Source organism: Drosophila albomicans, chromosome X (genome assembly GCF_009650485.2).
Source record: "Drosophila albomicans strain 15112-1751.03 chromosome X, ASM965048v2, whole genome shotgun sequence".
NCBI lineage: Eukaryota > Metazoa > Arthropoda > Insecta > Diptera > Drosophilidae > Drosophila > Drosophila albomicans.
The window spans coordinates 13,481,415-13,506,238 of record NC_047627.2 but is presented as its reverse complement, the minus strand read 5'-3'; the positions used below and the strand labels follow the sequence as shown (position 1 = coordinate 13,506,238).

The 24,824-nt window shown below is 31.6% G+C and overlaps 1 protein-coding gene across 5 annotated transcripts in view; it reads right to left on the bottom strand.

Annotated features, from left to right (window-relative positions):
* The window catches only part of LOC117577893 (pneumococcal serine-rich repeat protein), a 207,837-nt gene that overhangs the window by 14,037 nt on the left and 168,976 nt on the right, over window positions 1–24,824 (bottom strand). The window contains exons 8-10 of one of the 5 annotated variants that reach the window (XM_034262875.2): window positions 14,934–15,843; window positions 14,784–14,867; window positions 3,549–12,443 (exon numbers count right to left, since the gene is read on the bottom strand). The exons of 3 other annotated variants lie outside the window; for them this stretch is intronic. In XM_034262875.2, the coding sequence (XP_034118766.2) occupies window positions 12,295–12,443; window positions 14,784–14,867; window positions 14,934–15,843 (1,143 nt within the window). In that variant the 3' untranslated portion in view covers window positions 3,549–12,294. Of the gene's footprint in view, window positions 1–3,548; window positions 12,444–14,783; window positions 15,844–24,824 lie in introns of those variants that run through there. One more of the 5 variants, XM_052007850.1, reaches the window with a different exon arrangement.

Here is a 24,824-nt window from a genome sequence, read left to right as displayed (position 1 = left end):
AAAAAAAATCCCTAAACTTCTGCTTGAGCCGTTTTTAAAGTCTATCAAGTAATGTATGTGTGTCTGTGTGTGTGTGTGTGTGTCTGTATCTGATGTACATCAATCAAATCGAATAAAAAAAATGTCATTATAATAAAAATTAAACAAAAAATTAAGATGAGCCTCATAGGAAACTTAAAATTTCAACCGTAGTTAACTTAAACTATTATTTAGCTAATTAAATAATTCATATGATTGATCAATCAATCATTCATGATTGATCAATCAATGCTTCTTTTATCTGTTCAACTGTTTCTGTCTGTATCTATTATTAGTTGCATTTCTTTATATAATTATTGTTTTTGTTTTTGTTTTTGGGATGTGGCAAATTTGCTAAATTAAATGAAACTTAATTAATGTTTTTATAAAACATATAAGAACTAATTAATCAACTATTGGTATATGGTATGGGCATGTTTGTGTGTGTCTGTGTGTGTGTGTTTGTGTGTGTGTAAATGAAAACATTGCATTTCAAACAAATTGAACTAAACTGAGCCAACTGAGATTAATTCTCTTCTCTTCTTTAAGTATGTTTAATTTTTGTTTTTGTTCTTGTTTTTTTTTTGTTAGCAATTTGTTTTTGCATTTTGGTTTTAATGGGAAGGTTAAAAAATTTGTATTGTTTCATTTTATTTTTGTTTGCATTTCCTTAAATTTTATAAAGTATTTTGTTTTTTGCGTGTTTTTAGCAATCATTTTTTTTTTTCGTTTGTTTGTTTTTGGTTTTAATATGTATTTGTATTTGTTGATGTTTTGTTATTGTTATTATTGTTGTGGCTGTGAAAATATTTGCGCTCTATAAACTAATATATTTGTCAATAATAATAATTATATTTTCTGGTATTTTTTTTTTGTTAAATGTACTTTTTGTAGTATTTTTTGTGTGGATATGCAAAACTACTTTGTTGTTTGTGTTTCTACTTTTTGTTGTTGTTGTTCATCTTGTTGTTGTTGTTGTTGATTTGGTTGTGACATTTGTGTGTGTGTGTGTGTGTGTGTGTTTATAGCTAATTTCATTCTTTTTGCTTCCTTTTTCACTTGCTTAAATCTTAAATTTTGTTTGCTTTGTCTTGAGTTGTTGCTTCATGTTTTTAGAAACTTTTTTACACCACCTTCTCTCAACGGCCTAAAAATGCTGTGTGTGTGTGTGTGGTGTGTGTGTGTGAGTATGTGTATATAGTATGTATATTTAGTTATATGTATATATATATATATTTATATATATGTATATGATTCAATGCCTCCATTGCTCACTAAAAAAATAACTATCAAAAAAACTGCTGACTTCGGATTCTCCTTAGTTTTCTTTTTCTTTTTCTGTTTTTTTTTTTTTGTTTTCGCTTTATCGCCGTTTTCTCTTTACATTTGCGTTTTTATAAAATATTACTTCAGTATGTATAATGTATATATGTATTGTATATATATAAGTTTATATATATATATATATATTTGTTTTTTTTTTTTTTTGTTCTTTTCATTTTGTTTTTTTATTTTTTATTTTTTTTTAAAGGGGAGTAGGCACTACAGTGTTGTTTTTTTTTTTCTTTCTTTCTGTTACTTCTTTTTTGTGTGTTTTTCTTTTTCGTGTTCTTTTGCTTGTCTTATGGATTACGTTTTATTTTTATGTTTTTATTTTCTTGTTTTTCTTACCAAAAAATGTATGAATCGCTTTGCTTAAAATAAGCCTAAAAGCCTTATTTGTTGCTTGTCATTTTTAAGTATATTTATTAACAACTCACTTCATTCTTTTTCAGCCTAAATTTGTGTGTGTATTAGGTGTATGTGTGTGTGTGTTGTTTCCTTGAGCGAATGCCAAAAAGTGTTTTGTTTTTTTCTTTGTAGAAACTGCCAAGCGTTAAGAGTTAATCGAAAGTATCTTAAATGTTTTTTTCTTTTTCTTTCTCTAGCATCTCTAGCTGTAACTGCATCATTTTGTAGTATCGGTTTTTTGTTTTTTGTATACAATCTGATAACTGAATTTAGCCTATCAAAAGATTTGTTTTCTGCAAATATTTGTTGTGTATATAGTTGGAAATGTACAATTACTCGTATTGGTGTTTAGGCATTCAAAAATTGGTTCTATGTTGCAATCAGTTTTTTTTATCTTTCTCTTTTTTTTTATTTGGGTTGGTAATTAAATAGTTGAAATTGATATTCTTATGTCCAGCATTGTTTAATCGATATCGATTCTAGATAACTGCTAACTATTTGTTATATTTTTTGTTCACTTTCTTGTTTATTATAATAATATTTACAGGCATTCCCATTATACTACATATATGCATGTATGTATCTATGTATGTATGTATTGTATGTAAGTTAGTGGTTCCATTTTGACTGTTTTACTGCCTGTCAGTGTTGTAAAATGGAAAAAATAAGATTCTATTGCTCTCGTCAAGTTCTATGTACAGTTGTGTCCAACTACAGTAAGCTTACAAAAAAACAAAAAAAAAATATTTTATTCATTTGTTGTTCTTGTTGTTGTTGACTATTTACAGTTTGTCTCGAATTGTTAGCTTGGCACTCAAACATATATATTTATTTATAGGGATCTCATAGTTTTTGTTATTTTGTTGATGTTGTTGTTGTTGTTGATTTGTTTATTTAACGCCGATGAAACCAATTTCTTGTTTTATTGCGTTTCGCTGTTTAACTATTTTTGTTTGTTTGTGTTTATCGGTATATCGGTTATCGGTTATCGGTTATCGGTTTAGCTGTTCACAGTTTATCGTTATCGGCTGAGCTCCTACAAGTTTCGCTTATACAAAAGTAACGAACGAACTCAAAAAAGGCATTGATTGTTTTTATCATATTTATTTAATTGGATTAAATTTGTGTTTTTTTCTTCTTTTTTTTTGGGTTTTTGCATATTTTTCTTTTATATTGTTTCGGTAAAGAAAAAAGATTTGCACATTTGGAATAAACAAACAAACAATTGTAAATTGTATATTTAATTGCTAAGTACTCTGTGATGCCATTAAAAATGCATTAACAATTATGTTACGATAAAAGTGGGGGCAACTAAAAAAACCAACACAATGTCATACCTCATACTCTTTACTCTTTATGATGAACTGCTTTCACTATGGTCGATATAAGGATTTGTATTTGTGTGTGTTCTTTCTCTTAGTCTCTTAAAGTATTTTGTATTGTAGGTGATTATGTGTGGAATGATGTAAATCAAGGCATTCGGTTAACAGGGTACATTTGGTATTCATACGATTGCAGTGCTCGGTTTTTTTTTTTTTTTTTTTTTTTTTTTTTTTTTTTTTTGTGTATTTGTGTTATTCGTCAAGATTTGAAGTTTCGCAGTGGAAACGCATTACTTTGCTGAGCTCAATTTTTTATTTTTATTATTTTTTTTAATTCATTCGATTGCTGAGCTCAATTTTTTTTTTTTTTTTTTTTTTTTTTTGTGTTATTCGTCAAGATTTGAACGTATTACTTACACGTATTACTCAATTTTTTTTATTTAATTATTTATTTTTTTTTGAATTCATTCGCTCAAGTTTTTTTTTTTTTTTTTTTTTTTTTTTATTCATCAAGATTTGAAGCACTGCAAACGCATTTCGCTCGTCGGCTTGCCGATGATATGTTTTGTTATTATTTTTTTTTTTTTTGCATTTCTGCTGCAGCTTTTGAATCGGAACTAGTTCCCTGTAGTTATTGTAGTTTGTAGTTGTTGGCTTTAAAAGCTAATCGGTAAGCTAGTTGATTTCTCTGTGATTGTTAAATCAATTGATATGTGTTTTACAAGTTATGTTTGGGTTTATTGTCTTTGCAAGAATTCGTCTATTGTTTTTTATTTGTGGGAACTAGTTCCAGTTCCGTGAACTGCAGCAAATTTCACATGGAAAATTGTAAAAAAAAAAAATTAGATGAAGAGCGGATTTGTGTTGGTTTTTTTAAATTACGCTACGACTGTAAAGAAGGCATTTGGTTGGGATTGAATTAGGTATTTGTTATATAAGATATTTGTTTAACAGCATTTGTTTTATAATTATTTTGCACTATTTTCTTGTTATTTGTTTGCTTGCTTTCCAATCTTTCGTCTCTTTTTTTGTTATTTGTTTTAGTTTCGTTATTGAAAAGTTGCAATAATAAATAAATTAATTGTGTATACTTATTATGGTTCTGTATCTGTATCTCTTTCTCGCTTGCTTAAGAGAGAGAGAGAGAGAGAGAGTTGTCTTTTATTTGTTATATGTATTTGTTGTTTTATGGTTTGATTGTGTAAATAAGTTGCTTGTATTATAAGTAGGTATGCGGTTTCTTATTAGTTGTTTTATCATCAGTTGTTGTTCAGTTGTTACTGTCTCATTCATCATCTTATAATTGAATTATGTAGTTGATTTGTTCTTCATCTTCTTCTTCTTCTTTTTGTTGTTATTGTTATTGTTAAAAAAATATGCATCAATTTAAAAAAATAGTTGTAAATCTATGCATGTAAAAGCATTTTGCAGCCATCTTGTTGTTGTTTGTTGTTCTCTGGTTCTTGTTTAATATTGGTACTATTGTTATTGTAGCTGTTGTAGTTGTTCTTGTTCTTGTATATATTGTATATATATGTATATCGATATATATATATATGCATATATAAATATTGCTTGCAGTTGTTCTTGTTCTTGTTGTTGTTCATGTTCATATTTAGTTATATTGTATTGGAAGAATCTGTGTTTACCCTGAGCATTTTTCTGCTAGACAAAATCAACTAAAAAAGAATTGTACAAAATCAAAATATAATATCTTTGTTTTTTTCTGTTTGTTTTTGTGTTTTTGCTTTGCTTTTGTTTGTTTGTATCATGTACGTTCTGCTGCTCAATGTTAATAGAAAAGATCACAAAATAATTATTCGAAATCTTGCCGAAAAAAGTTTTTGAAATATTTTGTTATTTGTTGCCGAAACTTGTATTTTTTGTTTTTTTTGGTTTTATTGAGTTTGGTTTTGGAGTTTTGGGGGTTTTGTATTTTGAATTTTGCTTTGAAATTTTGCGTTTTATATTTGGTTTTCATTTTCGATTCGTTTATATCAAAATATTAATTGTTTTGTGCCAAAGCTTTGAGTTCAAAATTTATCGAAATTGTATTGTATTTCTCTCTCCTACTTTTTGTTCAATGCGGAGTCGAAACAAAAATGCGTTTTATTTTTGTTAAGGTTAAGTACGTATTGAAATGTTTTTCGTTTTTAAGGTTTTGGTTGGGGTAGTAATATGTATGTATGTATGTATGTACGTATGTATAGCATAGTTTAGTATATAGTATATAGTAATGGTATATATAAGTATTTATATAAATTCGACTTGTATCTGCAAATCTAGCGTAAATGTTTCTATTCTCTTTTTGCACGCTGCATGTTATCGATCGTTATCGTTATCGATATCGATAGTTATCGGTACGTGTCACTGTTCGCTATGTATATATGTATGTATATTTTGGGGGCCAATCTCACTTAGAATTCGATTCTATATATTGGTTTTGCTGTACAAAGTTCATAATTAGCGCATGCTTTAGCTTCCGTTTGATCGATCGATCGATCGATTGATCGAGGTTATATAGCTTGTGTTTGGGGGGGTATGTGAAAGAGTGTGTGTGTCTGTGTGTGTGTGTCCTATGCATTGTTTTATATATAGATTCATATATAAATAACTTGCTTTGCTTACTTCTCTGGTTACTCCAAATATATATATATCTATATGTAATGTATATATAGTATTATTGTATGAATGTATGTATCCGATATACATATACATATAAGTATGTATATATATATACTATATAACGTTTACTTTTGTTCTTTTTTTGTTTTTGTTTTACTTCTGTATATAGATCATTTAAATTCCTGTTTCCTTTAAAATGCATTTTTGCAGTACGCCTAATGATATACTTTTTCTCCTCCTCCTCTTGCTCTTCTTCCTGCTTCTTCTTCTTCTTCTTCTTAGTTTGTGTGACTGTGTGTGTGTATTTGTGTGAGTGATGATTATAATTTTTTGGTTGAATTTTGTCTTTTATTAATTGCCTCTACTACTGCGTGTGCTGCTAGCTTTCAAAATAAATTGGGGAAATTAAAGGCAAACGCAACCAAAGCAAGATTTACAAGATTTGTTCAGCTCTAACATACTGAGTACTGAGTAATTTGCCTTTGCTTATTTTGTAGTTATAATCTTTTTTCTTTTTTTTCTGAATATATTTCTTTCTAAATTGCTAATTTAGCTGTCTTTGTTTTGTTTGAGTGCTTTAATCGTACTGTGTGCCTAACATTTGCCCAAGAACAAAAAAAAAAAAAAAAAACGATTCCTGAAAATTCTTTTCATATTTGTTTAATTTTTTTTTATCGTCTTTTCGAGTTTTCTTTTTTTTTTTTGAAGCGCTCTACGTTTGTTTTATGTTTTTGCCTAAAAAGTGTGTGTTTTCTTTCTTTGTTTTTCTTCCGTTTTCGTGATAAAATTTTGACTAAAAATTTGTATTAGCATGAGTTTACCTTAAGCAGTAGATTTTTTTCTTCATTTTGGCTTCTCATTATGAGTGTATGTGTCTACTAAATATATGTAGATATGAAAAACCTGGCAACAATGACAAACGTAAAAAACGTAATCGTAAAACAAGCAAAAACTAAGGAAAATATAATAATAATAACAGTAGAAAGAATATCATGGATTAACTGCAGTTTGTAGTGTGTGTGTGTGTGTGTGTGTATTGTTTTCTTTGTTATTGTATATTTTGCTATAAGTGAGATTTTCATTTTTAGTTTTTTTTTTTTTTTTCGTTTTTTGTTGAGTGTGTTGCTGTCATCAAGGAACTTGTTGAAACGTTTTCAAATGGCGTCAAGTAAACAAAAAAAAAAATACATATGTATATATAAAAAAATTATATATGTATAATGCCCACGATGCGGGGCGGGCACGCTCTCGGGGAACCAAAATAAGGAACTTTTGATCACAACTTAAAGGCTAAACAAAAAACTCATACTTCAACTTAGGCGCTACACTTAACGAAATTATGCATAAAGAAATGTTTTCAAAATGTATGTATGATATATGTATTTGTATGTGTGTGTGTGTGAGTGTGTGAGTGATGTAACACAATGAATTTTGAAATGATATGCGAACAAAAATGGAATGATCACGAAAAAAATATTTGAAAAAATAGAGAAAAATCAATAATAATAATACTAGAATAAAAGTAACCCAAAAAATATATATTTTTGCTTCAACTATGTTTGTTTTTTTTTTTTAAATTTTGTTTTTATTTTTGTTTTCATTTTCTTTTTTCGTTTTTTAATTTGTTTTTGTTGTTGTTGTTTTGTTTGTGTTGTTGTCACAATAATTTTTGTTGTTGTTGTTGTTAAATTTGACCTTTTCTCATATAGCTGACAAATTCATTGTGTGTGTGTGTGTATGTGTGTGTGTGTGTTGGGAGGGGGGGGAAACATAATTATAATATTGATTTTGGGAGATACGCGTACATTCAGAACAGAATTTTGTTTAAGAAATAGAAACTTAAGGTTGTTGCCATGTTTTAAATATTTTCTTTTTCTTCTTGTGTTTTTTTTTTGCTGTTTTTGCGCTAAAGCTAAATAAATTTCATATAAGTTGGTACAATAAGTGTTATATAATCATAATAATAACATTTGCTTAAACATTAAATTAGAGATATGACAAAAAAAAAAAATATATATGTATATTTAATATATTTAATATATATATATAAAACAAACACATTCAATAAGTAATTATTAAATTGTTTTTGTTGTTTTTTTCGTAGAGACACAGAGCATAATAAAAACATTAAATTGTTGTTGATTTGTTTTTTGTTTTGTTTTGTTTTGTTGGTTTTGTCAGTGCAGTCGAAATAATTCAGTTAGAAATTAGAAAATAATAATTGAAAACATAGATCTTTCTTTTCATTGTCTGTGGTCGAAATGTTCGCTGAGTTCTTTGAAGTTGTTCCCTCCTCATAAGCAAACAAACCCGAGTTACAAAAATTCCTCAACTTTGTCACTTTCGCTTTGCTTGGAATGTTTTTCTCTCACATTTGACGCGGCTGTCGCTTGGGCATTCTCTTTTTTTGTTTTTGTTTGTTGGGCTGCCACAAAAATTAAAATTAAAAAAAAATTCTATACTCTAGAATAAATGTTCCCATTTTTAGCCGAAGCAGAAAAGATGAAAGTGTTCTTCTTTAGCTTTGCTTCCTTCGTTTTTCTTCATTTTGTTTTTTTTTTGGTTACGTTTTAATTATTATTAGTTATTAATTTAATTAATTATTGAGTAGTACTTTTGTTTTTCTTTTTTTTTTTTTAATAATTTTGTTTCTAAAAGGCCGAAAATCACAATTTTGGTTTTGTTTTGTTCCTAAACGTTAAATTTTGTTTGCTTTCCTCATATTTCTTTATGATATTTTAATGATTATGTTTTAAGTTATTATTATAATTGTTATTGTTTATGCAAAAGTCATATTGCAATTGAACATCACAATTTACGAATTGATGCCTGTTTTCCTTGTTTTTTTCTTTTCACTTTCTGTGTCTTGTTTTTCTCTAATACTGCGCTCCCTGCGAGAAAATAAGCCAACAACAAAATTTTTCATGGCGCCAGCTTTTCGTTTTCCATTTCCATTGTTTTCAAAATGCAAAGCGAAAATCTCTTCTTTTAATTCCATTTTGTTTTTTTATTTTTTATTTATTTATGCTTTAAATATTCACATGCTCATTCATGTTGTTTTTTGTTTTGTTTTTTTTTTTGTTAATGCTATCACAGCCAAATTGTTTAATCCAAAGTTTTTTTTAGTTGTTTTTTTTTTGGGTTTTCTTTTCGATTTTTGTTTGCCGAAAAAGTTTTGCGTTTTTTTTGTTTTGTTCTTTTGTTTTGGTTTAAAATTTAGAATTTTGAATTTTGTCTAGCGTGCGTTTTCGTTTTTTGTTTTTTTTTTGTTTTTTTCTTTTTTGAAGTGTGCGCATTTTGTTGTTGCCTTCGCCTGCTGCTGCTGCTGTTAACAATATCAGATCGGAAATCTGAACCGATCCCAGAATATCGCCCATGGACGCCTTACGTCTTCTCTATATAGTCTGGCCAGAGCCCCAAATATTCGTGCATACATTATACATTTATAATATAATTTGTTTTTTTTTTTGTGTTTTTTTTTTTTTTTTTGTTATAATTTTGAGATCGATTTTGTATATATTTTGTTTGTTTGCTTTGATGGTGTGTGTATGTGTGTGTGTGTGTGTGTTCACAGGCACTGGGGCTATACAACAAGTTTCAGATTTCAGAATTGTGTATCGGGGATTTTGCAATTGTTTGTTGAGGGGAACTCGACACTTGTTAATGCGACATTTCGACCACTTCGTGTGTTGCCAAAAAAAATAGTATAAAAAAAAAAAAAAACAATAATTTGTCGTATTCATAGCAATGAAGATAAACATAATAACACAAACAATTATTTTCTTTGTTTTTCTATTTCGCCTAAAAAACTAGCAAATAATTTTGTTGTTTTCCAAAAAATTCTTGCAAATGTTTAGCCAAAAAGTTGGTAATTCTTTTCTTAGTTTTCGCAACTAAAAAATACAAAAAATATATATATGCATGTCTACATATACAACATATATATACATATATATATATATATATATATAACTGATTATCAATGTGTTTTAATTGATATTCAAAGTTCATTCAAAGCAAAGTAAACGAGAAGTCAAAAATTTGAAGCGCCATTTTGAAACAAGAAAAAAAAACGTATTTCTGTCAGTGTTTGTCAGCAATGTGAATGTGTGTGTGTGTGTGTGAACAAAAGCTGAATGCTTTTACAGGGTTTCAATACGAACAAAAGCTGAATGCTTTTGCGGAGTTTCATAAATTTGAAAGTAAATTATGACACAAAAGAAAGAAAGAAAATCTGCAGAGAAGAGTGATTTTCGAATTGATTCAATAAAAGTCGGCTAAGCCCTCGGATATCTGATATATGTATGTATATAAAGACCTATGCGTATTAAGCTTGCCTACACATGCTGTAATTAGTTGTTTTTTTGTTGTTGTTTGTTTCTGAGTCTATTAATTGTTAGTTCTTGTTGTTGTTTGTTTTCCCACTGGTCTAAAGTTGATTTATATGTATATAGTATATATTTGTTGTATGTAGGTGTATATATGTATATGTTATTGTGTATCGTATGTGTATATATATTTAAGATCACAGATATTCTATGTAATTCTGCTGCTTTGCATAATTCACGCGTATGTCTGCATTCCATGATTTGAATTCGAAAATTTTTTGCTGTTCTCTGTGTGTGTTTTTTTCCTTTCCGTCACATTAGATGCTGCTTCTTGATGTATACTATGTACATATATGTATGTATGTGGCTAAAAATTAGTAATATATATTTTCTCGCATACATATATACAATCATGTGTGTGTGTGTGGGGACTAACTTGAATATTTGTTCATTTATTATCAATTGCTACAAATCGATCAAAATGTTGCGGCAAAGTTCTTGCTATTAATAGTATCGCATTAGGTACTAGTTCAGTATATATATATATATATATATACTATATATATAGAGCCTAAGAAGCCACTCTTCTAAGTGTCCGTGTCCGTGTGTGTGTGTGTATGTGTGTGTGTGTGGGGATATGTATGCGGTAAACGTTCGAGTTGCTCTGCAGAAAAGTATGCTACACTTTTTTTTTGTTTCTTGACAGTTCACTTTGCTTTGCTTTGCTTTTGTTGTTGTGTCTCTAAAATATTTATATATATATATATGTATATAGTGTATATGTATACATATTATATATTCTTCTGCGCGCGCGTTTCTCTGTATGAGTGTATGTGTATGTGTGTGTGTGTGTTTGTGTATGTACCTATGCAGATCTTTCACTTTTAAACTAATTGTAGTTTTCTTTTTGTTTTTTGCTTTTTGTTTTTGTTTTTTCATATATATTGTTTATTACCATCATCTCTCGCTAATATCGTCATCAGCTCGCCATCAACTTCACAATGTGCTGCTGCTTGCATCATGATAATCATTACTTAAAAAGTTACATCACGTGTTCACTGTTCTTTTTCTATATCATATCTATATCGTATATGTATATGTATACATACATATGTATATATCATTATAATTTAGTATATTTTTCTTTACTTTACTTTTTGCGAATTTCTTTTCTCTCATCATCATCATCATCATTATTTTTTTATTTTTTGTTTTTTTTTTTTTATCAGTTTTTAGGTAATATTTTCATTTATGTATGTATATATATATATGTCTTACGTTCTCTTATGCATGTATATACATATGCATATATTTATTAAAATATTTCAATTTCTGCAAAATTATTATAGACATATGCATATGTATAACAATTGTAATTAGATTCCTGCTACAACTCTCCACGCTGTTCACGCTTCTTCACTAAAATATTTTATAGAAAAAAAAAATGTTCTTGTTGTATGTTGTTGTATATATGATCAACGCTTAAACTTTTTGCTTGGGTTTCACTTTCGCTTCACTAAAATTACAAATTAAACATAGTTTCTCTTTCTTTCATCTAACTCGAAATTTCCTTTATGTTTAATAGAGACAAAAAGTGAGGGTGTGTCTGTGTTTGTATGTGTGTGTGAGTGGGAATTGCATTAAGAAAAAAAAAAAATATTATCGCTCTTGGTATAAAGTTCAACAATTTCACATATATATCTGATTTGCTATAAAAATCAGAATCGCGTATATACGTTCTTCTCACTTCATTTCACTTGTAATATTTATATGTGTGTGTGTATGGTTGTCTCTTTTCTACACGCTACGCTTCAGTTAAAAAGAGCAAATTCTATTTGCAGTTATTTTCTGTGTGTGTGTGTGTGTGTGTGTTTGCCTCGTTTTTAGTTATTTGTATAATATAATTAATAAAATATGTATGTACATCTTGTGTCTGTATGTGTGTGTGTGTGTGTCTCTAAGCTTTTGCGCTTTTCGCTTAAGTAAGTCAAATATATATATATATATATTGTTGTCTCTTTCTCGCAGCTGTTGTTGCTGCTGCTGCTGATGCTGTTGTTGTTGTCTCCTTCACATCAATTGTAGTTGTAGTTGTTACTGTTGCTGTTGTTGTTGTTGTTGCTATGCATAAAGTTTGCATTGCTGCCGCTGCTGCTGCTGTTGTTGTTGTTGTTGTTATTAGAGTTGTTGTTGTTGTTATTGTTGTTATTATTATTGTAATAGTAGTAGTAATAATAATAATAATTTAATAACAAACTAAAATCGTTTCACTATTGCGGTAGCTCATCCTTTGTGTCGACCGGGCTGGGTGACAAAAACTTCCGTACATATTTGGGAAAATGCGTTTTCTCATGCGCCTTGAGGATCGTCGAACGCGAGAACGTTTTGCCGCACATGTGGCATCTGAAGGGACGTTCACCTGCAACGCCCCAGCCAAATTGCAAATCGGGCATAGAAGATATAGCAATATGTCAGATATCAATCACAATCTACCAAAGGTCTCTTCTGTGTGTGCGTGTGTATGAATTTGTGAGTGTAAATGTTGTGTATGGAAGAGTTTGGAAATTCTTAAAAATCAATCTGAAGGATTAAGGAAATTATTTGAATTTTCATTTAATTATTCGAAATTATACAATATTTAGTTTCAAGTCTGTAGCATTAATTGTTTTCTAGTCCATAAGTGTCAATATCTTATTATGAAAGCTTGGTTACTTTTGTGAGCTTTACTTTGCATTAAAGTAGGAAAGCCTTCACTTTAAAAGACAGCTTTAAAGCTGAACTTAAGAACTTAATTGATTCATCGAAGACTTGGTTACTTTTTCAGTCATGCTATGTAAGTTTTATTTTACAATAAAATACGAAAGTTGAAAGAACAGCTTTAAAGCTTGATTGAGCTTTCGATTAAACCATATGTACATTGAAGAATTGTACTTCTAAAAGTTGTCGAAATTGCGATCTGTGAAATTTTAATTTATTTTCTTCAACTTCAACTTTAGGCGGATATATTTTAAGAACAAATTAATCAAAAGGATCTGTAGAAAACAATTTCGACTGTATTTATCAGATTTCCGCTAGTTGTGAACCTTTTTATATTAGATTTCAAAAAAGGCTGAGTTTAAATGAAGTTAAACCATTTATTTTTTCATTGGAGTATTTCGAAAAAAAAAACAATTATTCAGAAATATTTCTTAAAGCTCTTATTAAAATCGATATAATAGACGCTGCCACTCTATATGATTGTTTTGTGTTAGCTGTCTGGAGCTTTCGCTTTGGATAATGATTGACTTGTAAAAATCGTCAAGTTGTTAAAAGCTCTATTCAAAAGGTTTTTTTTAATAGTTTAGACTGATACTTTATAACGGTTTTGGATTAAGTGAAGCAATTCTTTCGAAAAACTACTAAGAAACGTAGTTGAAAGCTGCATCCTAAAGCTCTAACTTAATAGCTTCCACTGTATATACTTTACTTTAAATATTTATCTTAATAACTTCGACTGTATATACCAGTATTCGAAAAGTTCTCTTAATACTTTGTGATTATGTGAAAGTTGCAATTTGTTCGAGGGAATTATTTGAAAAACTAATAAGAAAAGCGGTTGAAAGATTTATCATAAAGCTCTATCCTAATAGCTTTGACTGTATATACCAGTCTCCTACGTTGTTCTCGATACAATTTCGAATTGAAGGAAATATTAAAAAGAAAATGAATAAGAAAAGCTGTTTAAAGCTTTATCATAAAGCTCTATCTTAATAGCTTCGACTGTATATACCAGTCTTCTACGTTATTCTCGATGCAATTTCGAATTTAAAGAAATATTAATGAAAACGAATGATGAAAGCTGTTTAAAGCTTCAGTATAAAGCTTTATCTTAAAAGGTTTGACTGTGTATATCAGTCGAACATTGTTCTCGATACAATTTCGAATTGAAGGAAATATTAAAAAGAAAATGAATAAGAAAAGCTGTTTAAAGCTTTATCATAAAGCTCTATCTTAATAGCTTCGACTGTATATACCAGTCTTCTACGTTATTCTCGATGCAATTTCGAATTTAAAGAAATATTAATGAAAACGAATGATGAAAGCTGTTTAAAGCTTCAGTATAAAGCTTTATCTTAAAAGGTTTGACTGTGTATATCAGTCGAACATTGTTCTCGATACAATTTCAAATTGACGGACATATTAAAAAGAAAACGAATAAGAAAAGCTGCTTAAAGCTTTATCATAAAGCTCTATCTTAATAGCTTTGGCTGTATATACCAGTCTCCTAAGTTATTCTCGCTACAATTTCGAATTGAAGGAAATATTAATGAAAACGAATGATAAAATGTGTTTAAAGCTTAATATTAAAGCTTTATCTTAACAGCTTTGACTGTAGCTTTTATAAATGAATGATAAAAGCTGTTTAAAGCTTCATTATAAAGCTTTATCTTAAAAGCTTTGACTGTATATACCAGTCGAACATTGTTCTCGATGCAATTTCGAATTGAAGGAAATATTAATGAAAACGAATGATAAAAGCTGTTTAAAGCTTCAGTATAAAGCTTTATCTTAAAAGCTTTGACTGTAGATACCAGTCTTTAACATAGTTCTCGATACAATTTGGAATTGAAGGAAAGCTCTATCTTATTACCTTTGACTTTAAGCCTCCGTTTCGGATATGAATGTGTTTGTGTGTGTGTGTGTAAAATGCATAAATGTGATAATCGTGTGTATAGTATAGTAGTTGATCCGTTGTGGGGATCGGGATTGGAAGACTTACCCGTGTGCACGCGACAATGATCTTTCATGTGGTGGCGCAGCTTAAACGCTTTGCCACAAAACTCACATTTAAATGGTCGATCACCTGTATGTACCGACAAATGCGTGATCAGTGATGTAACATCGGGAAAACTTTTAGCACAGAACTTACACATGACAACACTATTCGGATCACTTGACGCGCCGAGCAACGAGGCGGCCGACGAGCCGGACTGCGCCGCTGCCGACGCTGCGGCGGACGTTGAGGGCGACGATGAGCCGCCACCGCCACCGCAACCGCCGCCACTGCCACCGCCTGAGCTACCAACAACAGCACCAGACAAACCACCACCGCCACCGCCACCGCCCGCTGCGGTGCTGCCAAGCAAGAGGCTAGCCGATGCAGCTGCCAAGCCACCGTTGCCCGATGTCGAAGATCCGCCTCCGCCTCCACCGCCGCTGCCCGATAATCCGAGACGCCCGCTGGCACCGCTTGAGCCGGGCGCTCCGCTGCTGCCGGCGGCCGCTGCTGCGGCTGCTGCCTCGAGGCAACCGGCCGTTAAGCTCTGATATGTGCAACTGGTGCCGTGGAGCGTAAAGTCCATCTCGATGCCCAAGGCAGCGGCAACGGCGGCCACATGCTCCTGGGGATCGGCGCTGCCGGCGCTCGCCGCCATTGCGGCGTTCATCTGGAAGGGATACGCCTGAGCCAGGGCATTCAAGCTGAGGTCATGCGACAGCAGATGCGATTGCAGGAGGGCGGCATGGGTGTGGCTCGGTTCGCGATACTCGAGCGTCTTCAGCGAGTGCGAGAGCACGTGACGCGTATATTTGTTTGGATTGGAGAATGTGGCACCGCAATACATGCACATGTGCATCGGTGGCGGTGGCGAAGTTTGCGATTGCGATTGCTGTTGTTGCTGCTGCTGCTGTTGCTGCTGCTGCTCTTGGGCAGCGGCTGCCGCGGCGGCAACGGCAACGGCGGCGGCGGCGGCTGAGGCGGAGCTGCTGCTGCTGCTGCCGCCGCCGAGGACCGCGCCAACAGCGCCCACAGCGTGTTGTTGCGGCGATTCGGACGTTTCCTGGAACAAACACCAAACAAAAATCCAACATCAACTTCTTTACTACGTTTCATTTTGTTTTTGTTTTTGTTTTTTTTTTTTTAGCATTTTGCATTTTTTTTAGTTTCAGTTTCAGTTTTTGCTTGCAATCGATCGATCGATAATTTTTGTCTTTTTTTCTAGTTTTTGCTTAGCTCTTTTTTTTATATATAGTATGTTTATCGGTATAAGTGCCATTGATATCATTTTTTGTTATCGCTTCTCTTTCATTTTTGCTTTTCTTCGTTTTCTTTGTCAACTAATTGTTTTACTTTTTATATTTGTAGCTTTTGTTTTCTTTACAAAACAACTTAAACAAAAAAGTTATTAAAAACAACAAAAAAAAAAAAAAATTAAATAATGCAGAAGTATTTTACATATTGTTTTTTTTTCTTTTGTTTGTTGTTGTACTTTTACTTTGAGCGACAGAGAAGAGGAGAGACAGAGTTTAGGTAGAAAGAGAAAGAGATAGTGATAGGAATAGGGACAGAGCACGACTGAGTGAGAGAGAGAGAGAGAGAGAGAGATAGAGAAAGACAGAGTTAGAGCTTCAAAACGAATACAATGAAAATTAACGTAATCGAAACCAAAAATAATAATAGGAAAATTAAGGAATCACAATTACAAAATGTTTATGCTTTAGTTTTTATTATTTTTCTTTTTTGGGTTCGCTCCAATACGAATATCAAATGAGCTATAGTTTAAAATGTGCCTCTTCTTGCTTTCGAAAGGAATATGTTGAGAGAGAGAGAGAGAGAGAGAGAGAGAGTAGAGAGAGAAAGAGAGAGAGAGAGAGAGCGGCAGAAAGTGAAGGATAGTTGTTATATATTTATATATAGCAAGAGATAGAGAGCGAGAGTGAGAGAGATAGAGAAAGAGAGAGGTACAGAGAGAAAGAGAGAGATAGGAAGAACAAATAATTATTACAATGGTTAAATATTTCTCACAAATGAACGAAAAATACAAAAAATAAATATATATAATGCTTGGAATAGAAGAGAATAACATGATATCATTATTTTGGAAGTAGAGTGGAAACTAATTAGCGAAGCCAAAATGGCCGCCACACGATCTGGCGACGGTCTCTCAGCTCTGCGCCTCTGCTACCATATGTAAATATATATATATATATATATATATATATATACATTTATATATATATGTATATATTGAAAGTTACAGTTACATTTACAGTTACAGTTACAGTTACAATTACAGTTACAGTTACAGTTAGAGAGCTCTTTTTGGGGCTCGCAACTCTTAGCTTTATATAGTCAATATATATATAGGTAGTAAGTAGTATAGCCAGTAAAAACAAGAGGGGGTTTTCAGCATGTCTTTCGTTGTGTATTTTGTTGTTGTAGTTGTTGTTTATTATCTATAACTGCTTGCTTATCATTTTTGCTTTACTTTTATTTGATTGTTTTTTTGTTTTTCATTATTTTGCATTTCTTTTTTTCTTTTTTCTTTGTTGTTTCTAAATAATTTCGATATCTATAAATAAATATATAGTATATTTATAGATTTTTATATAATACTTTTGCTTTGCTTTTGCTTTTGTTTTTGTTTTCAAGAAGTTGAATTTCGATTTTTGTTTGGGCGTCGTTCGAAAAACGTCACATAATCGTACGTGCGTTAATAATATTATTTTAGCATTTGGGTTTTCTTTTTTTTTTGTTCATATTTTTGTTTGGTTGTTGTTGTTTTTTGTTTGATTAGTTTTACATTTTTTGCTTTTTTTTGTGTTTTCGTATGTTTTGGTTTTTGTTACATCATTTTTTATTTTGTTTTTCTTTTTTTTTTGTGGTTTTCATACAAACTTATCGTTAAAACTTAAATTTCACGTTTCTGTAAATTTTGCACTCGTTGCAAAATGGGGAAATTTCGAACAAGTTTCAGATGCGCGAATAATTTCGATATCGATTTAATTTTGGTTTTTGGGTTTTTGTTCTTTTTCAATGACGAACAAAATTTTAGTTTTTGGCAAAAAGTCGAAAAAACAAAACGAAAATGTTCTTGTCAAAAATCACATTTGAATTTCGAAAATGAAAGTTTCTCTTTTTTTCATTTACCACGTACTTTTGCCTACTTCTTCTTTGCGTTTTTCACATGTGCGCTCAAAAACCAAAAAAGAAACAACCAAACAAAAACAAGAAGAAAAAAACGTTTTCTATTTATTTTTTTTGTGTTTTGCCAATTTTTGCATCAACATTCGGTTGATTGAATTTGATTAAATAGTAAATAATATTATTAAAGGTGCTTAAAAGAAATTTTGAAAAAAATATAATAAACAATTTGGTGAAAAAAAAACAATAGAAAAAAATAGTCGATTAAAAAATAAACATACAACACTTTCGTAACAGGTAGAAAACAAACTCAGCAGCTTCGTAGCATTCAATTTGGGCCAAATCGTGTTCTTTTTATTCGATTTATTTTGATTTACAAATTTTGTTTAATTTTTTTTTTTTTTTTTTTTTTTTTTTTTTTTTGCATTTGTATTTCTTTTTGATTATAGATTTATTGCAGCTGAGACAAAAATAAAATGTTTATTAAGAGTTGAACAAATTGAAATGTAATGTGTTTTCAAGAAGTTTTTCCACTCTTTATTTTCTCATTTGGAAGCACGAAATTCATTCTCAGATGTTGTGGAGCACAGTGTAGCTTTCCAGTTGAGCTATTGATTGGATTCTATTCGATTCGTATTTATAAATCACGACAAAAATCACGTAGATCAACTTCTTGACAAAAATTAACAAAGTACGACAAGAAAAAAAAAAGATCGAAAAAACATAAAAACAACAAAATCAAATTTTGGTGTGAAGAAACGATTAGTTGCCATTTTGAAGCCTGGAGATAAGACAAGAATCCTTTTCGCAAAGTCTGAAGAATGTGAAAAATATTACCCCGACCAGATTGAAATTCATTTAACACCCAACTCGGAGAACCCAACTCGCGAGTCCCATGAAAATCATCCTTACTAGCATCTTCTTAGTGCAGTTTGGCAACGCCGCCCGTAAGTACGAGTCTATTGCAATTTGGCAACGCCGCCCGTAAGTACGAGTCTATTGCAATTTGGCAACGCTGTTGCTGTTGTTGGCAATGCCACTAAATGCAAAACGAGGGTCGAAACAGCCGATTCAACGGAGAGTTTAGTGCACAAATTACTGATCAGGTCAATATAGTCGATATATATTCATATCAATATTATGCAACGGCATATACATAGGCTGATGTCTGATGTATATGCTTGCATCAGGTAATATATATATACTATACCTAAATGAAGATACAGAGATCTGTGGACTAGTATACATATACATATAATATGCCATTTAGAGAGAGATAGAGATAGATAGAGAGATAGAAAGAAACAGGTTACATTAAGTACTTAGTTGTGGATCGAATTTCGTTAATTATTTTGAATTTGAAACTTAGTTGTAAGTAGCTTTAGAGTACAACAACGATAAATGATATGGTACAGAGAGGCATATAGTATGTATATATATATATTATTTGTCGAGTATGTTATATATTTAAAAACAGACAGAGCAAGTTAGATAGATTTTCTTATGTTTTTTTTTATGAATTAGACAGAGATTGAGATAGAGTTAGAGAGAGAGATACAGATAGATAAATAGAGAGATAGAGAGAAATAGACAGTTAGAAAAATATATAGAAATGTAATGAGCTAGAGATAGAATTAGAGTTAGAGTTAGAGATAGAGACAGAGTAAACGATAAAGTGAAAATAAACAACAATCTTTGAACAACATCAAGGTATAAAAACATCAACAAGTAAAACACAACGACAACATCAACAACAACACACCCATACAAAAGTTTCCTTTTACACACACACACACACACAAACACACACAGACGTAATTTAGTTGGCAGAAAAAGAGAAAAAGAAAAGTAATTCAATCAATGCAAACGCAAATGAACGAAAAAAAAACTCAGTGAACAAATGAAAATAAGTGGCAAAAAGCAGCTGATAGCTAAACTCGTTCCGTTTTTGAAGAATATTGAACTCGTTACATTTTTAGCGATAAGTTAACTCGTTACTTTTCATTGAAGGCAGCCTACTCGTTACTCGTTGTAACACATGACTCCTTACTCGTTGTAATACATGACTCGTTACTCGTTGTAACACATACATAACTCGTTACTCGTTGTAACACATGACTCGTTACTCGATGTAACACATAACTCGTTACTCGTTACTCGTTAGATGCTAAGTATTTCTAGCTCACCTGCAGCTCTGTGAAATTGCTATTTGGGAAGTATTGCAAATTTGATGTACATAGTTCTTTAATTGCGAGTATTGTAGATTAACGTAAACGTAAATTGAAATTTGGAAATTGATAAAAAAATTCGAAAACGAAAACTCTAAAGACAATCAGAAATGAGAATAATAATCATACGAACACATACAGACACGGTAGAGACATACAACGAGACATACAAAGAAAAACATACACACACTCACACATGTACACATACACACACACACATACATAGTAGATATATATATATATATATTGTATATATGTAGCATATGTATTATTTGTATAGAAAATGTCACATAGAATAATATTGTATAAATGTAACAAAAATAAAGAAATACATTTAGTTTATGGAAAATATATACTTAGAACACACACATTTACCATTTACATAAACGAACAACGAACGAACGATTTATGTAAAAGCGTTCCACATTTAGATAATACATAGATATATCGAAAAAAAAAAAAATATACGTTTGTATGTGTAGTGTACGCGTTCGGTGTGACTGTGTGTGTGTGTGTGTGTGTGTGTAAGTGTTTGGTATGTGTGTGTGTGTGTGTAGCATCAATGTTGTTAATTTGATTTTAGTTTGTCTGTTCATTTTTTGTAGTTGTTTTGTTGCTTGTTAAACGAAATTGTTTCGTTGGATGTTTTGGTATTTTATTTAGATTTTTTTCTTGGTATTTTATTTTGTATTTGATTTTTTTTTTGTTTTGTCGTAACTTAAAAAAAACACCAAAAGCGCTTTAGTACGATATTCTTGTTTATAATTAATGCATTTTTATAGATAATAATTTTCTCTTTTTTCTTTTCTTTTTTTTTTTTTTTTGGTATTAATTGCACAACGTTCAGAGAACATGTTTGATATGTGTTTTCTTTTTCTGTTTTCTGTTTTTTTTACTGGACCCCTCTTGTTTTATAGGTTGAATTGATGACATAATAAAGTAGTAGCAGTAGCTGTAGTAGTAGTTGTAGTAGTAGTAGTAGTAGCAAAATGGCAGCAGACTTCGCTTCATAGCGATTCTCTTGACTGTTTTTAGTTCATTTTTCTTATTGATTTTTCATTCTTTTCATTGATATTCAGTTGTTGGATTTTGGATTAATTTTAATTAAGTATGTAAAAGCACAACACAGTTTGACACATTGAAATATTATTTTAATAGTTACGAATAGATAGAATAAAGACAAAGAGATAGAGAGACACAGAGAGAGAGAGAGAGAGACAGATATATATATATTTTATATAGTATATAGATAGAGAGAGAGAGAGAGCGAGGCAGAGAGCGTGTAAGACAAAGACAGCAAAGAGATTAAGTAGCAAAAATTACACAATTAAGAGCAATATAATTAAATGGCATAGTTATGAGTATTATTATTATTTTTTGGTTGGTTCAAAATATTATTGCAACAACAGAAAAGAATTGGGGAAATCAAGAAGTATTTTCAACTAGTAAAACATATGCAAAATTATTGTCAGCATTAATCCATTTTAATTTTTTTTGTTGTTTTTAGTTGAGCATTTTGTGGAAATTTTGTTGTTTTTTTTTTTTTTGGGTATTACAATTCAAATTGGGGGAATATTATTTTCGGGTATAGTCCAAATTCATGTGCAATTCAAATTCAATTTTGTTCTTCATTTTGTTGGCCAAATTTCATTTAATAAATTTTGATAATTTTGATAGGAGGTTTTTTGTTTTCCTTTTTTTTTGGTTTTATACGGTTTTGGTTTGGTTTTTCTTTTTTTTATAAAACGCAACAAAAAAGCTAAAATTTTCTTTAGTTTTTAATCTGTTGTGGTATTTTTTGATTAGTATTGGTATTTTTATATACTAAATTGTGAAAATTGATTAGTAGTATATTAGTATTCGAAGCATGCAATAAACAATTCAATATAAATATATAAAGATTATAGTAGCTAGTTCTACGTTTGGTATAAGTGACATATTTTTTGGTATTTTTATTGTGTGCGTGTATTTTTTTTTTTTTTTGGTGTGGGAAATGTTGTGTTGTTTGGTGAGGGGTTAGGGATAGTAATAAATTAAGAAGACTGCATAAATAATACACATTTTTTTTTTGTAGAAATCAAACTAGATTTTGAAATGAAGTTAAAGAGTCAAAGAATAGTAACACAAAATCGATAACACGAAGCAAAGTATCAGTCAAAGTTGATCATAGTCTCGATTTCCTAGAGCGAAACGATTTCAAGTGCAGTTTTGAGGTTGAAGAAAGAAAGAAAGTTATCACATAATCGATAAGCAAACTCTAACATGTAACATAAAAACACTAAGCAAAGTATCCAATCAAAGTCGATTTCTTAGATCGAAATGATTTCAAGTGTAGTTTTGATTGCTTACTGAATTTGAATTGAGGCAATCAAATTAGATTGATAACATCACATCAGCATAGAAATTGGTGGCAACTTTCATTTAATTCTCTTGACATTTTTGTCTCCTTTACTAGTTCGATAAGCAAAAACTCTAATGTAACATAATAACACAAAGCAAAGTATTGGCCAAAGTGAATAAGATCGAAGGACAACGATTTCAAGTGCAATTTTGAAGATGAAGGGAGAAGGAAAAGTATCACATAATCAAAAAATGTTTCAGTCGAAAGTTGGTCATAATCAAAATGATTTCATTGCTTTGATAATCTTTAAACTGTTTGTCGCTAATAGCTTATTGAATTTTAATTGTGGCATTCATCAATCAGATATGATTGATAACATCGCAGGAAGTTTCATTTAATTCACTTGAATGTTGTAACATAAAAAGTTGATCAGATTGAAGGACATCGATTTCCTAAACCGAAACGATTTCAAGTGCACTTTTGATATCAATTTCATAATCTCAAAATAGCTTATTGAATTTTAATTGTGGCATTCATCAATCAGATAGGATTGATAACATCGCATTCATAGAATTTGCAGCAATTTTCGTTTAATTCACTTGAAATTTGTCCCCTTTTACAAGTGCGCACTAGTTTGGCCCAGTGGTCAAGCGAAATGACTCGCTGACTGACTGACTGACTGAGTGAATGACTGACTGACTGACTGACTGAGTGAATGCTTGTGAATAGAGTGCAGCAGAGTCGCTTACAAAGTAACATGAAACACAGTTCAGTTCACAGTTTTGCTATTGCGTGATTTGCTTCTCCTATGTAGCACAATTTGCTGATGTTTCTTTTTTCTTTTTTATTTTTTCGTTCGAGCTTCGACCTTTTGCTAAAGGTTTCCATTAGGCAAATTGCAGTGTGGCGCGTTGCCCATGGGAGATTTGGGGTTTTGGGTTTTTGGGTGTCGCCACAAACGAAATGCGGCACATTATTCAATAAGCGGACAACATGCTGCCGATGGCCAGTTGCCAGTTGCAAGTTGCAAGTTGCCAGTTGCAATCTGGGTCATGTGTTGGGTAAGTAAAGTCAGCCAATTTGCCATTATGCAGGCAATCGCATCCTTTAGCCTGACTTGGCAATTGTTTTCTAATTGAAGTGCGCCGAATACAAGAGAGTATGAGAGTGAGAGAGGGAAAGTGTTTTTGAGAATGTCGTTGAACTGTTGCAAGTTCAATGTGCCACCTTTTGTGGCTAATGGAATCATTATCAGTGCCCCAGACATCAACCGCTTGCTGAGTGCTGTCCTCCCACTTCACTCTTGGCTCTGTCATTGAATTTTATGAGCTGGCTTCGTCTGTCGTCAGTCAGCGTCCCTCTCAACTGTCCATCGATGTTGATGGTGTCTCGTCATCGTCTTGCAACTTTTCTGTCGTCGTCGTCGTCGTAATAATAATCAAATATCGATCCATGTGCGTCTGGTTTTGGTTTTTGGCTTCTTTGCACGAAAATTTTCGACGGTCGTCGGCCCTTTTTTTTTCGTCTTCTGTATTTCTTGTTTCTTTCTTTCTTTTTCTGCTTTATACAATATATGTTTGTTGCTGCTGTTGTTTTTACTTTTTACTTAGCTGCGTTGTCGTTGTACTTTTTGCGCGCTTTTCTTGTGCACTTAAAGCAGCTGCTTTCTCGCTCTCGCTCTTGCATTGCAATTTTGTTTGGCTTTCACATTTTTAATATAAAATCGCATTTTTAATGAAACTCGTTGCGGTCGGTCCTTTGAGTAGCTGCTGCACCTGCCCTTTCTCCTTCAAAATTTACCCCATTCCCCACTCCCCACTTCCCCTTTCCCCCTTTCCACCCCTTTTCATCTGCATCTGCATTCCAGTAAAACAGCCGCCAAAATAAGTAGACGCAATAGATGATGACGCATATGAGACGCATCTGGGCAAGAGGAGACACAAAACAAACACAAACACACACACACACACATGAAAAGGTTAGGGTAGATTCCAAAGGGTTGCAACTGAGGTGGGGAGCGGAGGGGAGGCGGAGGAACGGGGCAGAAGCCGTTAGAGCGGAAGCGACTATTTGAAATATTTTTTCGTAATATTTTTGCTCAAATTATTATGTATTGTTATAATTTTTTTTTGTAGGCAACAGCAACAGCAACAAGAACAACAATGACAACAACTGCGACGAAGAGCAGTGCAAACACACACACACACATACACACACACGCACACTTGAGTGCTACACATATGGCACTGCAGTTGGCCCCCGCGCGTATGCAACGATATTTTTCTGCTTGCTTTTTTTTTTGGGGCCTTTGTGAAAGTGTGCGAACGT